This window comes from Hylobates moloch, unplaced genomic scaffold (assembly GCF_009828535.3).
Source record: "Hylobates moloch isolate HMO894 unplaced genomic scaffold, HMol_V3 SCAFFOLD_13, whole genome shotgun sequence".
Lineage (NCBI taxonomy): Eukaryota > Metazoa > Chordata > Mammalia > Primates > Hylobatidae > Hylobates > Hylobates moloch.
In genome coordinates, this window is record NW_026652288.1 from 34,326,278 (window position 1) to 34,343,301 (window position 17,024).

At 50.8% G+C, this 17,024-nt stretch overlaps 2 protein-coding genes across 3 annotated transcripts in view; one reads left to right on the forward strand and one right to left on the reverse strand.

Moving 5' to 3' along the window:
• Positions 1-1,701: 1,701 nt before the first annotated feature.
• Positions 1,702-7,001, reverse strand: PINLYP (phospholipase A2 inhibitor and LY6/PLAUR domain containing). The gene is made up of 5 exons (XM_032172721.2): positions 6,855-7,001; positions 5,414-5,530; positions 2,436-2,588; positions 2,098-2,238; positions 1,702-1,933 (listed from the first exon to the last, which is right to left on the reverse strand). The coding sequence occupies exons 1-5, from the start codon at positions 6,922-6,924 to the stop codon at positions 1,788-1,790; spliced, it is 627 nt and encodes a 208-aa protein (XP_032028612.1). The 5' UTR covers positions 6,925-7,001; the 3' UTR covers positions 1,702-1,787.
• A 5,251-nt stretch (positions 7,002-12,252) lies between these two features.
• The window catches only part of XRCC1 (X-ray repair cross complementing 1), a 29,385-nt gene continuing 24,613 nt past the window's right edge, over positions 12,253-17,024 (forward strand). Inside the window, exon 1 of one of the 2 annotated variants that reach the window (XM_058426408.1) lies at positions 12,253-12,354. In XM_058426408.1, coding sequence (XP_058282391.1) covers positions 12,331-12,354 — 24 coding nt within the window. In that variant the 5' untranslated portion in view covers positions 12,253-12,330. The remainder of the gene's footprint in view (positions 12,355-17,024) is intronic. The other variant, XM_058426405.1, reaches the window with a different exon arrangement.

Here is a 17,024-nt window from a genome sequence, read left to right on the forward strand (position 1 = left end):
TTAAAAAAAAAAAAATTACCGGGCTGGTGGCGGGCTTGTAGCTTGTAATCCCAGCACTTTGGGAGGCTGAGGTGGGCCGATCACGAGGTCAGGAGATCGAGACCATCTTGGCTAACATGGTGAAACCCCGTCTCTACTAAAAATACAAGAAATTAGCCGGGCGTGGTGGCAGGCGCCTGTAGTCCCAGCTACTTGGGAGGCTGAGGCAGGAGAATGGCGAGAACCCGGGAGGCGGAGCTTGCAGTGAGCCGAGATTGCGCCACCGCACTCCAGCCTGGGCGACAGAGCAAGACTGTCTCAAAAAAAAAAAAAATGCTTGTTGGTATAAGTCTCAGTTTTCATGTTGGGAGTCCAAGGTGGGTGGGTCACTTGAACCCAGGAGTTTGAGACCAGCCTGGATAACATGGGGAAACGCTGTCTCTACAAAAAAAAAAATACAGGAAATAGCTGGGTGTGGTGGCGCATGCCTGTAGTCCCAGCTACTAGGGAGGCTGAGTGGGGAGGATCGATTCAGCCCATGAGGTTGAGGCTGCAGTGAACTGTGATGGTTTCACTGCACTCCAGCCTGGGAGACAGAGTAAGACTCTGTCTCAAAAAGGAAAAAAAAAAAAGTCTCAGTTTTAGGATGATTTGTTACACAGCATTATTACAGTGTTAGTTAATATAGCTTTGTTGTTTTAAACCACTGAGATCAGGGACTTGTTTTGTTACTGTAACATCATCTAGTTTCCCAATTGATGTCAATGTTTAGCACCTGTCAGCTAATGGCCACTCAGTAAGTGGCAGCTATTATGATGATTACTGTTTACTCAGGCATACATTGTCTTTAGAATCCACATGGTCTTAAAGGTGCTAGGCATTGCACTAAGTGCTTTTTAAGTTGTCTTTCATTTGACTCTTACAACAACCTTATGAGGTTATAACTATTAATATCTACATTTTGCAGACACGAACACTGAGGCAAAAAGAGGAAGCAGTTAAGTGAGAGAGATGATCATGGACTCTGAAGTATACCAGACTTGGGTTCAAATCAAGGTTCTGACCCTCCCTAGTTGTTTGACCCAAGGCAAATGACACCCACAATCTATGCCTCAGTTTGTTCATCTGTAGAGTGGGGATAATAATATCAACCTCACAGAGTTGTTATGATCATGAAATGAGGTATAGCATGGAAAACACAGCACAGGGACCTGGCAAAGAGTAATCCCTTCATAAAAGGCAGGGCCACCAGGCATGGTGGCTCACACCTGTCATCCCAGCACTTTGGGAGGCCAAGGATCGCTTGAGCCCAGGAGTTCAAGACCAGCCTGGGCAATGTAGTGAAACCCTGCTGCTACAAAAAAACAAAAAAATTAGCCAATCGTGGTGGTACACGCTTGTAGTCCCAGCTACTAGGGAGGCCGAGGTGGGAGAATCACCGAGCATGGTGGTGCATGCCTGTAGTCCCAGCTACTGGGGAGGCTGAGGTGGGAGAATCACCTGAGCCCGGGAGGTTGAGGCTGCAGTGAGCCTTGAATGCACCACTGCACTCCAGCCTGGGTGACAGAGTGAGACCCTGTCTGAAAAAAAGAAAAGAAAGAAAGGAAGAAGGCAGGGCCTTCCCTCTCTTCCTCAAAAGGAGGGGATTTGAAATGAGGATTGAGACCCCCTATTTCCTGCATTCTATCTCCTCAAGATACATCACACCACAAGGACTCAGGCTTGCTCTATTAACTTCTTTATAGGCACACAGGCAGTTACAGGCTGAGGACAAATGGGGACTTCACACTACATATATCTTCCTCTGTTCAGATCGCTTTCCAGGGGGAGAGAGTGCACTCTATATGATGGAGGAAGAGGACATGGGTGCCTGTGGGCACTTCAGCACCAGGCTTGGTGAAGCACATACTCTCTGTAGCACAGCCCCGCATAGCAAATCTGGGTTTGAAGATACCTGAAAGGGAGATTTCAGACTGGAATCAGGGACCTCAGCCCCTTCTTCCTCATAGTCCCAGAACACATCCTCACCCACTTCTCTGGAACCCTCTCCTCCCATGGAATCTAGAAGTTTGGGCCTCTAGTTCTGTTTCCTTTTCCAGAGATCCAGGCACCACTCACCAGCCTGCACGTGTCCAGATAAGGAGACGCAGTGGTTTTCCTTGCCAGTACAGTGGGTCATGGGCCCCACGCATTTGTCCCTGAAGTTCTCAGTGCAGGCGGGGCACATCAGGCCATTCTCAGTATGATTGGTCAAGGGAACTGAGGATGAGGATGAAGTGTAAGGTGAATAGGGATGCTTAAGCCGTTCCCCCCAGCCTCCCAACAACCCCGGGAAACACCAGGGTTGCTAGTAGACTGCATTTCACAGGTAAGGAAACAGGCTCAGAGCCAGCAAGTGGCTAAAGCAAGGGTCAGTGGAGAGCCAGAGCACACACCACACACCACGGGCTTCTTACCAGACAAAAAGGCACTGTTGCAGCCGTCGCTCTGGCAGCAGAAGGAGCTGGTTACCATGTGGTCCTTGGGGCCCATGGTGGTGGATATAACGCCAGAGTAGCAGTCCCGGGACCTGATGCAGCCCTTGTAGGTGTGCACCAACTCCTTGCCCTCTGTGGGATGGGGACAGGCAGGGACGGTGCTGGCTGACCACTCCCTGGCCTCAACCCCTGCCTCACGGTCTTGCCTAACCCTAGGCCTCCCCAACCCCACAGCTTCCTGGTCTCTTTCTTTTTTTTCTTTCTTTCTTTTCTTATTTTTTTTTTTTAGACGGAGTTGCCCAGGCTGGAGTGCAATGGCGCGATCTCGGCTCACTGCAACCTCCACCTCCGGAATAGCTGCGATCACAGGCGACCGCCACCATGCCCGGCTATTTTTTTGTATTTTTAGTAGAGACGGGGTTTCACCATGTTGGCTAGGCTGGTCTCCAACTCCTGACCTCAGGTGATCCGCCCGCCTCGGCCTTCCAAAGTGCTGGGATTACAGGCGGGAGCCACTGCGCCCGCCCGGCCAGGGCAGTCTCTTTCAAGCCCCCTAGAGCCATGCCGCCTAATCTGTCTGGTGCATGGCCTGGAGTGCTTTCTTAGGTAGCCCTCCCTCCCGCTGCCATAGCCCCTAGTCGGCGTTTGGTGGTCTCTTCCAGCTCCCCATTGTCAACCTCAGCCTGCTGGATGTGGTCCCTTCCACCCCACCCCACCCCACCCACGGCTACCCCTCTCTCCCTGTCCTGCCAGGACTACTCTATTTCAGCCCGCCTATGGCCACCCCCATGCCTTCGTGAAATGGTCTCTTCCAGCCTTCACAACTCCCCGCCAACACCCCCCCACCCCGTAGTCTCTTCCAATGAACCCCGGTCCCAGCAACAGGCATCCTCCTCTCAGATCCTGCCATGGTCACTCCTCAGACCTCCCAACGAGGGTCTCTTGCTGCCCCTCTTGGCTATTTTCAGGTCTTGTTTAAGGTGGGTTCTTCCAGTCTCCCAGGCCTTCCCCCTCCCCACCATGTGGTGGTCTCTTCCTACCCAATTCACAGGTTCCCCCTTCAGCCCATCGAGGGGTGGCCCAGCTCCCTCTCCTCCCTTCCCCAGGGTGCGTTTCCTCTTCTATGTGGGGATGGGGGTTCTCTTCAAGCCTTTCAGGTCCTTCCCTAACCCACCAACGCTGGCTGGGTGATCTTCTATCTCACTTTCCTTTCACAGCCCCTCCCCACCAGTGGTTTCTCCCTGCACCCAAAGTCGCCTTCATTCCCTCACCAGTTCTCATCATCTCTCCTCCTGTGACTGAAAGTCTCTTTCAGCTTTGTATAAACATCCCTGTCCCCCATTGGTCTCTTCCATTGCTCCCTTTCTCCTCCATCCTTTTTCAGGTCTGGGGTGGTCTCTTTCATTTAACTCATGCCCATCTTCTCTCTTCCATTTTATTTTCTGAGACAGGTTTCCTTCTGTCGCCCAGGCTGGAGTGCAGTGGTGTGCACTTAGCTCACTGCAGCCTCGATCTCTCAAGCTCAAGTGATCCTCCTGCCTCAGCCTCCCAAGTGGCTGGGACTACAGGCATGTGCCACCATGCGCAACTAATTTTTTTTTTTTTTTTTTCCTGTAGAGATGGGATCTCTTTTTGTTGTCCAGGCTGGTCTCAAACTCCTGGGCTCAAACGATCCTCCCACCTCAACCTCCCAAAGTGCTGGGATTACAGGCGTGAACCACTGTGCCCGGCCTCCCTTTCATTTTACTCATCCACATCTCCCCCTCCCTGTCTCTGCTTCTCCTCTTTAAGATGATTTGCTCAGCCAGGCACGGTGGCTCATGCCTGTAATCCCAGCACTTTGGGAGGCCGAGGCGGGAGGATCACTTGAGGTCAGGAGTTCAAGACCAGCCTGGCCAACACGGCGAAACCCCATCTTTACTAAAAAACACAAAAATTAGCCAGGCGTGGTGGCACGCACCTGTAATTCCAGCTACTCGGGAGGCTGAGGCAGGAGAATCGCTTGAACCCGGGAAGCGGAGGTTGCAGTGAGTAGAGATCGCGCCATTGCACTCCATCCTGGGTGACAGAGCAAGACTCCGTCACAAAAAAGAAAAAAAATAGGCCGGGCGCGGTGGCTCAAGCCTGTAATCCCAGCACTTTGGGAGGCTGAGGCGGGCAGATCACGAGGTCAGGAGATCGAGACTATCCTGGCTAACACGGTGAAACCCCGTCTCTACTAAAAATACAAAAAATTAGCCGGGCGTGGTGGCGGGCGCCTGTAGTCCCAGCTACTCGGGAGGCTGAGGCAGGAGAATGGCGTGAACCCGGGAGGCGGAGCTTGCAGTGAGCCGAGATCGCGCCACTGCACTCCAGCCTGGGCAACAGAGCAAGACTCCGTCTCAAAAAAAAAAAAAAAAAAAAAAGAAAAAAAATGATTTGCTCCATACTTCAAGGTTATCGTCCCTCTCCTGTTTGGGGTGGTCCCTTTTCTGTCTCTCCCACTACTTCAACACTCCAACGTCATCTCTCCTCCGTCAGGAATGACCTCTTCCCTGATTACACTTACACTTTCCCACCCCAGCCCAGCCTCTTCCTTCTCTATCCACTCCCCACCATTTCCACCTCCTGCCGGTTAGATTCTTCCCTTCTCACTATTTCTCTGCCCCCCTCCACAGTGTCTTTCCTTACCCCTCTTCTGCCTAAGAAAGTCTATTAACTCTCACCCCTCCCACATTTTCCTTCTCTTTAGGACAGTCTCATTTTCAGAATTCTGTGACAATAATGATTTCTATCACACCGTTTATTTCTCTTCCCTCCATCTCATGATGGTCTTTCCCTCTTTCCTGCTCTCCACTGATTTCTTCCCACGCTCCCCCATCTTGAGAACCGTGATGATCCCCCCTCAGCGTGGTAGTCTCTTCCACCCTGAAGGTACACCCCACCTCCCCATCAGGTCCCAGGCCACATCCTCTTACTTGAAGTAGCCTTCCCCACCAGGAGCACACATGTGTCCTTGTCACTGCTGCAGGTCTTCATTTGGCCATGGCACCTGCTCCCCGCCGCCGTACATATTTCGCAGTGTAGTGGGCACCCTGCAGTGTAGACAGAGGGCGAGGCTGTAGTCATGGGTGGTGTGGTCTTCGAACCACGACTTTGACTTAGGACTTTTGTGTCCTGAGAGAGGAGAGACCAGCAGCTCCCTGGTTTTTCATGGGCAGGATGCTGACCGCTGCCCAAGGAACTATCCAGAGTCGGATGAAGAAGCAGTGGTGATGCCAGCCAAGCTGCTTCCAGGGGCGGGAAGCGACTCCACCATGAAGCCTGTTTGCCTAATTACATGGCTGGAGATTTTGGATGCCAGGGTCCTCTGAGAAAGCTCAGGGGCAGGGAGGGGTCATGGTGGAGGTTTCCATGGACTTCTGTGAAACTTCAGGTCCAGCTGGTTCTTGAATGTGGGATTCTCCTCCTTGAAGGTACCATGTAGGTACCGGGAGCTCGGGCAGGGGGCCCTGAGGCTGGGGTCTGCATCCCAGGTCAAGGAGGGAGAGTGAGGACCAGGAGGGCAAGGACTTGAACTTCTTGGTCCTGAGAAAGGGGACAACTAGGGGCCCAGATACCTGGGCCCTGGGGAAAGTGAGTCTTGCCTGGACTCCTGTGTGCAGGGGAGCAGGGGGCTGGGGCCTGAACTTTGTAGTCTAAGGAGAAAGGAAATCTCTCTTGCTCTTTTAAAAAAATATATCATATTATATTAATGTATTTTTTTTTTTTGAGATGGAGTTTTGCTCTGTCACCCAGGCTGGGGTATGCAGTGGCGCAATCTTGGCTCACTGCAACCTTTGCCTCCCGGGTTCAAGCAATCCTCTCACCTCAGCCTCCCAAGTAGCTAGGATTACAGGCGCCCACCACCAAGCTCAGCTAACTTTCTTTGTATTTTTAGTAAAGATGGGGTTTCACCATGTTGGCCAGGCTGGTCTTGAACTCCTGACCTCAAGTGATCCACCCGCCTCGGCCTCTTAAAGTGCTGGGGTTACAGCCATGAGCCGCCGCACCTGGCCTTCTCCCTCTTTTTTAAAAAAAAATTATATTTTTAAAGACTTCCCTTTCCAGCCATGCTCTCATCTGATTTCCTAGAATTGAGATGTATTTGGGATCCTTCCTGGAGGATGGAGGATTCAGAGCCCACCAAGCCCCTCTCTCAGGGATCCAATCACAGGAGCTTTTCTTCTCTGGGACCCCCAGGCTTTCTCTTCCTTTACCCTTGGCCTCTTCCATGAATCTGAATTTCCAGAATGCCTCCCCGTTCACCTTGAGGACTTGCTGAAGGCTCTCTCTCTATCTATCTCTATCTCTCTCTCTCTCTCTGGGACCTCTCTCTTCCTGAGGTCCCAGAGACAGTCCAGGTCCCTTGTCACTTACCAAGACCCAGGAGGGTGCAGAGCAGCACAAAGGCCAGCAGAAAGGTCCCTGGTCTCCTGGAGGACCTCATGGTGTGTGTATCAGCAGTACCTCATCCCCAGCTTTTATAGGAAGCTGAGGAGGGGCGGGTCTGGACCCACATTCACCCTACGGGGAGAAATAGCTGAGGTCAGAACCCAGGGCAGTCCTCTGTGGCCTCTGGGTTGGGAAGGCCGAACCAGAATCCAAAAGTGTCCTGGGCATCTTGTGCCCAGCCCCCCACCTCCATGGAGACCCCAGGAGTCTGGGCTTCCATCCCTCTCTTCCATTAGAACCCAGAAAGTCACTACCCTGTTTTCTCACCTTCCCAAGGCCCATTGCTGTTTGTTTGTTTGCTTGAAGACCAAGACGGAGTTGGGCCTCTTGATTCCCAGTGGCTGCAAGAACTGGGATTCCCTCTCCTTCTCTCTCTTCCCCTCTCCTCCCAAGGAAGCACCCAGTGTGGGTAGGGCCCCACCTTGGAGCACCCAGCATGTCCAGGCTGGTCCTGCGGGTGCGGGGGTGCCTCGTCTCCCTTCCCTTCTCTTCATGTGCTTGGCTCACACTCCTTGCGTGTTTGGGCTGTCTCCAGCTGCGACCCCACCCAGGGCTGCAGCCTTGGGTCTCCAAGGGACCGAATGAACAGAGGGATGTCTGTCAGCAGTCATAGGCGGGCATAGTAAAAGACAGATGCCCACAGTCCACATATTGGGAAACTGAGGCTTTTGTAGAAGAACTCCAGGATAGGGGTGTGTGTGGGGGGGGGGGGGGGGGGGTTGGGCACATGCTTTGTGTTATATTTAGGACGCTGAACCCTTCTCTTTTGGCCTCAGGCATAAGGCTGAGAGAGATCTGATAATTTTTTTCGCGCGCGCGCTCGTGTGTGTGTATGTATATGTGTGTGTGTGTGTGTGTGTGTGTGGCAGGGGGACAGAGAGAGGAGTGCAGCCGCCTGAGCCATTTGAGGAGATCCTGTTGCGTAGAATCCAGGTTCCCTACGAAACTAGGAAAATTCACTGAGATCTGCTGTCCTAGCCCAGCGCGGTCGCTCACGCCTGTAGTTCCAGCACTTTGAGAGGCCAAGGCAGGTGGATCGCTTGAGCTCAGGAGTTCGAGACCAGTCTGGGCAACATTGCAAGACCCGCCGCTCCCTCACCCCGTGTCTCCACAAAAAATACAAAAATTAGCCGAATGTGGTGGCGCGTGCGTGTAATCCCAGCTACTTAGGAGGCTGAAGTGGGAGGATCCCTTGGCCCCAGGAGACAGAGGTTGCAGAAAGCCGAGATCCTGCCGCTGCACTCCATCCTGGGTGAGAGAACAAGACCCTGTCTCAACAAAAAATTAAAAAAAAATAATAATAATACAGCAAAAAGATTTGCTTTCTCGCTTCAGTGTGGGCGGTGACTCCATCGTCCAATGAGAATGGCGAATTTCTTCTGGACACCAATCCCGGAGGTCGCTTCTGTTGCTAGGCTCCCAGAAAGCAGGGTTCTGACGTCATTGGGAGGCGAGGCTAGAGCGGGTTTGTGTGTGGCGGAGGGAGGCGGGGCTGGAGGAAATGCTCGTTGCTAAGGAACGCAGCGCTCTTCCCGCTCTGGAGAGGCGCGACTGGGCTTGCGCAGTGTCGACGCCGGCGCCGGCGCGCCGGGGTTTGAAAGGCCCGAGCCTCGCGCGCTTGCGCACTTCAGCCCGCGCAGGGCGCACCCCACCCCCTCCCACCTTCCCCGCCCCTCGGACCCCATACCCTACCTCATCCTTCTGGCCAGGCGAAGCCCACGACGTTGACATGCCGGAGATCCGCCTCCGCCATGTCGTGTCCTGCAGCAGCCAGGACTCGGTGAGGGACCTGCATGGGGGAGGTTGGAAGACGTGAGGGAATTAATGAGGATAGCTCTTAAAAGAACTTTTGGGGTTCTCTTGGAAGTCTAAGGAGAGTCATGGGGGGATTTCCAGGAGGCTAAAAGTGAATTGTGGAGAGATGTTGAATTAGGGACGTTCCGGCGTCTAGGGAACTTCCGGAGAGAAAAGGAGGAATAGGGAAGCTTTCTTGGAGAGCCCATAGGTGAACTTCCACGGGAAACTGTTGTAGGGGAAACTCCAGGCAGAGTGTGGGGGGATTAACTGGAGAGTTTAAATCTGGGGGATCGTAGAGGCCTTGGGAGGACTCAAAGGAATATCTGAGAGCTAGAGGCCTAGCTGTCATCTCTGTGCCCTAATTCTCCTCTCCCACTGTTGTTTCCAGACCCACTGTGCAGAAAATCTTCTCAAGGCAGACACTTACCGAAAATGGCGGGCAGCCAAGGCAGGCGAGAAGACCATCTCTGTGGTCCTACAGGTGATCCTGCCACCCCACCTCCTCCTCACTAGGAGTCTGGAGTCCGGGGTTCCAGATTCTGCTCCTGAGCCAACTGGCAATGGGTTGAGTCACTTTCTTTGCTGGGCCTCAGCTTCCTTACTTGGAAAATGGGTAGCATAATCCCTGTGCCCCTCAGCAGAGAGGAAAGGAGACCCAAGGATTAAGTCCAGGATGACCACAGGAATCAGTGTGTGGTCCTGGGCAGGTGGCATCTACTTTCTGGGTTCCAGTTTCCTCAGCTGGAACAAAATGAATCATTGCCATGTACCCTGCAGTGGGCTCAGGGCTGGAAGGTGTCCAGGAAGATCATCTAAGCCAATCAACTCCACTTTAAAGAAGGGGAAACTGGCCGGATGCCGTGGCTCATGCCTGTAAACCCAGCACTTTCAGAGGCTGAGATGGGAGGATTGCTTGAGCTCAGGAGTTCCAGACCAGCCTGGGCAACATATCAAGACCCTGTCTCTATTTTTATTAAAATAAATAATTTTTTTTTTTTAAAGAATAATAGGCCAGGTATGATGGTTCACACCTGTAATCCCATCACTTTGGGAGGCCAAAGCTGGAGGATCGCATGAGCCCAGGAGTTTGAGACCAGCCTGGGCAATATAGTGAGATGTCATCTCTACCAAAATTTTATAAATTAGCTGAGCATTGTGGTGTGCACCTGCAATCCCAGCTACTGGGAAGTCTGAGGTGAGAGAATTGCCTGAGCCCAGGAGATGCAGGCTGCAGTGAGCTGAGATTGTGCTACTGCACTCCAGCCTGGGCACCAAAGTGAGACCCCCAAAATATAAAAAATAAAATAATAATAATGAGAGCTAACATTATTCACCGTTACCTGCCAGTCACTGCTCTACACACCTCACTCACATGGATTAGCTCATTGAGTCCTCATAAAAAACCCCAAGAGGCAGGCTCTGTTATCCCCACTTTTACAGATGAGGAAACTGAGGCCCAAAGAAGTTATACAATTTGCCTGACAGTCAATCTTTTATTTATTGAGACAGAGTCTCACTCTGTTCCCAGGCTGTAGTGCAGTGGCATGATCTTGGCTTGGCTCACTGCAGCCTCTACCTCCTGGGCTCAAGCGATCCTCCCACCTCAGCCTCCTGAGCAGCTGGGACTGCAGGTGTTCTCCACCATGCCTGGCTAGTTTTTTTTGTATTTTTTTAGAGATGGGGTTTCCACCATGTTGCCAGGCTGGTCTCAAACTCCTGGGCTCAAGCGGTCCTCCTGCTTCAGCCTCCCAAAGTGCTGGGATGACAGGTGTGAACCATTGTTCCTGGCCTGGGGGCTGCTTTATGACTATAAGGAGCAGAACACTCTGTGGATAGTGCTAGGGTGAAGGAAAAATTAACCTTTTGTGAATGGGCAGTCATTCAGCAAATATCCACTCCTCTCCCTCCCACTGGAGGGGGAGTATATTTCCCTGCTCCATTGATGGGTTTGACCATATGATTTACTTAATGGAATTTCAGCACATCTAACTTCAGCAAGGGCCTTAAATGCACTTGGCTTTTGTGTTCCCATGAGAACATTTGCCAGGTTACTGCTAATCCCAGAAAACTGTGGAATCTCATGGAAGAGACCCGAATCCTCCCAAACTGCAGCCAAAGCAGCCATCCCACAAACTCTTATAAGAATGCTTGTTGGTATAAATCTCAGTTTTCATGTTGGGAGGTCGAGGTGGGTAGATCGCTTGAACCCAGGAGTTTGAGACCAGCCTGGGTAACATGGGGAAACCCTATCTCTATGAAAAAATACAAAAAAATAGCTGGGCATGGTGGCGCATGCCTGTAGTCCCAGCTACTAGGGAGGCTGAGCGGGGAGGATCGATTGAGCCCATAAGGTTGAAGCTGCAGTGAACTGTGATGGTTTCATTGCACTCCAGCCTGGGAGACAGAGTGAGACTGTCTCAAAAAAAAAAAAAAAGTCTCAGTTTTAGGATTATTTGTTACACAGCATTATTACAGTGTAAGTTAATACAACTTAGTTGTTTTAAACCACTGAGATTAGGGACTCCTTTGTTACTGTAACATCATCTAGTCCATCCCAATTGATGTCAATGTTTAGTGCCGTCAACTAATGGCCTCCACTTCCCAGGTTCAAGTGATTCTCATGCCTCAGCCTTCTGAGTAGTTGGAATTTACATGCCTGGCTAATTTTTGTATTTATAGTAGAGACCGAGTTTCACCATGTTGGCTAGGCTAGTCTTTTTTTTTTTTTTTTTTTTTTTGAGATGGAGTCTCGCTCTGTTGCCCAGGCTGGAGTGCAGTGGCGCAATCTTGGCTCACTGCAAGCTCCGCCTCCCGGGTTCACGCCATTCTCCTGCCTCAGCCTCTCCGAGTAGCTGGGACTACAGGCGCCCGCCACCACACCCAGCTAATTTTTTTTTTGTATTTTTAGTAGAGACGGGGTTTCACCGTAGTCTCGATCTCCTGACCTTGTGATCCGCCCGCCTCGGCCTCCCAAAGTGCTGGGATTACAAGTGTGAGCCACCGCGCCTGGCCAGCTAGGCTGGTCTTGAACTCCTGACCTCAGGAGTTCAAGGCAAATGATCACCAAATGCTAATTTAAGTGATCCACCCACCTTGGCCTCCCAAAATGTTGGGATTACAGGCATGTGCCACCGCACCTGACCTCAGTCTTTTAAACTGTGATAGATACAGGTTGCTGACGGTTTTAGTCTTGAGATCTAGATTCAAGCCCCCAGCTCTTCCTCTTACTCGGTGACCTCAAGCAAATTGTTTCATTTCTCTAACCTGTTTTCTCATGTGTCCATTGGGAATAATAACATCCAAGCCCGGAGTTGTGAAAATTCGGTGACATAATGTCTGCACAAGTGCTCTGTCAACATGTAGGTGTTTGTGTAGAGGGAGGGATTCATGTTTTTATTACTTAGTGGGTGATGATTCCACTGGGCTCTGTTATGATCAAGTGACTCCAGGGAAATCACATTTCATTTTGTTACCCCAGTTGCTGTGGAAACAGAGTGACTGGAGGCAGAAGAGACAGAACCTGTCTCTGGCCTGGGAGAGACTGAGGGAGTATTGCAGCTGTCACCAACATGGTAGACCCCAGAGGGAGCAGCTTGGGGAGGTGATGTGTTTCAATTGGGATGTCCAGGTTTGATGTGACTTTGGGACATTCAAGGGGTGGCATCCAGGAGGCAGTTGGGGATCACATGTGGAGCCAGAGACAGAATGTGTGGAAGTTGTCAGTGCAGGGAAAGAACCTGTAGACTCAGGAGTAGATGATGGATTTATTTGTTCATTCACTCATTTATTTAGTCAAGTATTTATTAAGTGCCTTCTGTAGGCCAAGCACTGTTTTAATACAGCAGTACACAGCAGAAGACAAAAAATATTCACTCTCAGTGGGGTGCAGTAGCTCACGCCTATAATCCCAGCACTTTGGGAGGCCAAGGTGAAGGGTCATTGAACCTGGCAGTTCGAGACCAGCTTGGGCAACACAGGGAAACCTCATCTCTACTAAAAATACAAAAATCTGCCAAGCATGGTGGCCCATGCCTGTGGTCCCAGCTACTCCAGAGGCTGAGACGGGAGGATCACTTGAGCCTGGAAGATCAAGGCTGTAGTGAGCTGTGATCGCACCATTGCGCTCCAGCCTGGGCAACAGAATGAGATGCTGTCTCTTAAAAACAAAAGAAATTCAGTCTTGTGGAGCTTTCACGTTAGTAGGGGAAGACTGACAATGAGTCAGTAAAACATATGTTGGATGATGAGTGCTGTGGAGGAACTTAATGAAGGGGAATGAGAGTGCCCCAGCTGGAGCTGGAGCAGTGGCAAGGATTTTTATTTAAATAGGGTCCGGGAAGGCCTCCCTGAAAACGGGACGTTTGAGCAACATGAGCTATGTATGTATCTAGGGAAAAGACTCTGAAGCTGGCCTGTGACAGCAAGGAGGCCAGTGTGGCTGGGGTGGAGTCAGCCAGGGGGAGAGAGGTAGGAGATGAGGTAACAGGGTGGGACTGGGAACCCCTAAAAAACCCCTTAAGGCCTGGAAAGCCATTGAAAGGACTTGAGCTTTTACTCCGGGTGAGATAGGAGCCACCCGAGGGCTCCGAGCAGAGGAGGGACAGGATCTGCCTTAGGCCTTCACAGGATCCTGCTGGCTCCATGTTGACAGTCAGCTGCAGGAGCCACACACAGGAGTGGGAGACCAGCATTGCAGCAGCAGTTTTGTTAACTTATTCCACGTCAGAGACCCTTTGGAATGACTGATTGCATCTGGCAATGACTAATTTGTGGGGTTACTCTGGATTCATCAAATGCTAATTTTGATTCTTTTGACATAACTGATAAGGCAGACATTTCTGGCCACCAAGGCAGCAGGCTTATCTCTGGGTTGTTTTGTTATGTTTTGAGATAGGGTCTCACTCTCTTGCCCAGGTTGGAGTGCAGCTGCAAAGTCATGGCTCACTGTAGCCTCAACCTCCTGGGCTCAGGCAATCCTCCCACCTCAGCCTCCCAAATAGCTGGGACTACAGGCGCGTACCACCAGGCCCAGCTAATTTTAAAAATTTTTTGTAGAGATGGGGTCTCACTGTGTTGCCCAGGCTGGTCTCGGACTCCTGGGCTCAAGCAGTCCTCCTGCCTTGGCCTCCCAAAGTGCTAGCATTACAGGCATGAGCCAAGACACCTGGCCACATTTGTGGGTTCTTCTACTACCCTGCATTTTCTCCTCTAATCATTGTTACGCATCATCTGGATCTTACCACATGGGGCTTAGCCATCTGCTTATGACAGCCCCACACACCTGATTGTTTGCAGTAGCCACAGCAGGCTCTGTTGTCTGTTCATCACCTGCCCCCAGAGGGAAATGCCAAGCTCTTTGCTAACTACTCCTGGGCTAGAGGGGTGGCTTGGACAAGACCCAGGTATAACTCCGGTGTGTCACTGGAGGTGTGTCATTTTTAGAAAAAATGTTCATCAGCAATAGGGCCTGTGGTCATTTTTGATTGTCATTGGTTTTCTAATCACTCAGTTCGCCACTGTGGTGTTTTAAATTTGTTTTTACTGTTTCTTGATATGTAACATACATAGAGTGAAGGTGTAAGTAAGCGTACAGCTCAGTGACTCTTCGCAAACTGCAGCCCTGTGTTGCACTCCACACCCAGATGCAGCACAGAACGTGCCTAGCCCCCAGCAGTTCCCTCAGGTTCTTCCTGTCAGTACCCCTGCAAGGGTGACCGCTGTCCTGATTGTTAACAGCATGGATTCATTTTGCCTGATTTTGAATTGCATATAAAATGGAATTGTGTGGTATAAACTTTTCTTGTCTGGCTTCCCTTGTTATGTTTGTTCGTTTCATCTATATTGTTGAGTGTAGCTGTAGATGGTTTATTGTGATTTTTTTTTTTTTTTTGTCTGAGATGGAGTTTTGCTCTTGTTGTCCTGGCTGGAGTGCAATGGCACAATCTCAGCTCACTGCAACCTCTGCCTCCCAGGTTCAAGTGGTTCTCTTGCCTTGGCCTCCCAAGTAGCTGGGATTACAGGCATGCCCCACCACACCTGACTAATTTTTTGTATTTAGTAGAGACAGGTTTTCACCATGTTGGTCAGGCTGGTCTCGAACTCCTGACCTCTGGTGATCCACCTGCCTCGGCTTCCCAAAGTGCTGGGATTACAGGAGTGAGCCACTGTGCCCGACTCCTATTGTCTCTTTTTTTTTTTTTTTTTTTGAGACAGGGTCTCTGTCGCCCAGACTGGAGTGCAGTGGCACCATCTCAGCTCACTACAGGCTCGAACTCCCGGGCTCAAGCGATCCTCCCACCTCAGCCTCCTCAGTAGTTGGGACTACAGGCATGTGCCACTTCACCAGTCTGATTTTTGTATTTTTTTGCAGAGATGGGGTCTCACTGTGTTGTCTAGGCTGGTCTTGAACTCCTGGACTCAAGCATTCCTCCTGCCTCAGCTTCTTAAATCCTTGGGATTATGGACATGAGCCACTGCGCCTGGCCTATTGTCATTTCTGTATAGTATTCTGTTATATTGAGATAACTATTACGGTTTTATTTATTTATATTTGATTTTTTTTTTTAAACGGAGTCTCACTATGTTGCCAAGGCTGGTCTTGAACTGTTGATCTCAAGTGATCCCCCAACTTGTCCTCCTGAGTAGCTAGGACTATAGGTGCACACCACCACACCCAGCTCATTTGGTTTTTTTGTTTTTTTTTTTAAGCTTTTTGGAGGCAGCTTCCTGAGTAGCTGGGATTACAGGGATTACTGACAGGCCACAAAGACCTGGCCATTGTGGTTTTATTATATTTGCTTCCTGAATGGGCATTATATGCATATAGTGCAAAATTCAAAAGGTGCAAAAGGGTATACACTAAAAAGAAAATCTCCCGCTGGGCGCGGTGGCTCACGCTTGTAATCCCAGCACTTTGGGAGGCCGAGGCGGGTGGATCAGGAGGTCAGGAGATCGAGACCACGGTAAAACCCCGTCTCTACTAAAAATACAAAAAATTAGCTGGGCGTGGTGGCGGGCGCCTGTAGTCCTAGCTACTCGTAGAGGCTGAGGCAGGAGAATGGCTTGAACCCGGGAGGCGGAGCTTGCAGTGAGCCGAGATCGCGCCACTGCACTCCAGCCTGGGCGACAGAGCGAGACTCTGTCTCAAAAAAAAAAAAAAAAAAAGAAAATCTCCCCTCATCCTTTCCATCCCTGCCTGCTTCCTCCCCAACTCCTGCTCCCTCATTCTTCTCTCTTGATGCAACCACCATTAGCAGTTTTTTTGGGTGGTCTTCCTGGGTCATTCTGTACACATACAAGCACATATACCTACCCCCTCCATCCCTTTTTTTTTTTTTTTTTTTTTTTTTTTTGAGACGGAGTCTCGCCCTGTCGCCCAGGCTGGAGTGCAGTGGCGCAATCTCGGCTCACTGCAAGCTCCGCCTCCCAGGTTCACGCCATTCTCCTGCCTCAGCCTCTCCGAGTAGCTGGGACTACAGGCGCCCGCCACCACGCCCGGCTAATTTTTTTTTTTTTGTATTTTTAGTAGAGACGGGGTTTCACCGTGGTCTCGATCTCCTGACCTCGTGATCCGCCCGCCTCGGCCTCCCAAAGTGCTGGGATTACAAGCGTGAGCCACCGCGCCCGGCCGCCTCCATCCCTTTTTAAAAAATTCATAGTACATACACTGTTCCCTTGTGTGTTTTTTTTCAAGTAACAATGTATTTTGGAGATGCACACTGCATAAAGTTCTACCTTATTTATTTATTTACTTACTTACTTTGAGACAGAATCTCACTCTGTCGCCCAGGCCGGAGTGCAGTAGTGTGATCCTGGCTCACTGCAACCTCCCGCTCCCAGCTTCAAGTGATTCTCCTGCCTCAACCTCCCTAGTAGCTGGGATTACAGGCACATGACACCAGGCTTGGCTAATTTTTGTATTTTTGGTAGAGATGGGGTTTCCCCATGTTAGCCAGGCTGGTCTTGAATTCCTGACCTCAAGTGATCCTCCTGCCTTGGCCTCCCAAGGCGTCAGCCACGCCGCATGCAGCCTACCTTATTCTTTTAAATGATGCATACAATTGCATTTCATGGCCGGGTGCAGTGGCTCACGCCTGTAATCCCAGCACTTTGGGAGGCTGAGGCGGGTGGATCACGAGGTCAGGTGTTCAAGACCAGCCTGGCCAAGATGGTGGAACCTGTCTCTACTAAAAATATAAAAATTAGCCAGGTGCAGTGGTGGGCGCCTGTAATCCCAGCTACCTGGGAGGCTGAGGCAGGAGAATTGTTTGAACCCGGGAGGCAGAGGTTGCAGAGGGC

Bases quoted from the DNA above. Each gene is read 5' to 3' on its own strand.
- PINLYP (XM_032172721.2), bottom strand. From the start codon at position 6,924: ATGAGGTCCTCCAGGAGACCAGGGACCTTTCTGCTGGCCTTTGTGCTG. The intron at 5,531-6,854 runs GTAAGTGACAAG...TCTACACTGCAG, and splicing joins CTGCACCCTCCTGGGTCTTG to GGTGCCCACTACACTGCGAA. The intron at 2,589-5,413 runs GTAAGAGGATGT...CCCATCCCACAG, and splicing joins GGTGGGGAAGGCTACTTCAA to AGGGCAAGGAGTTGGTGCAC.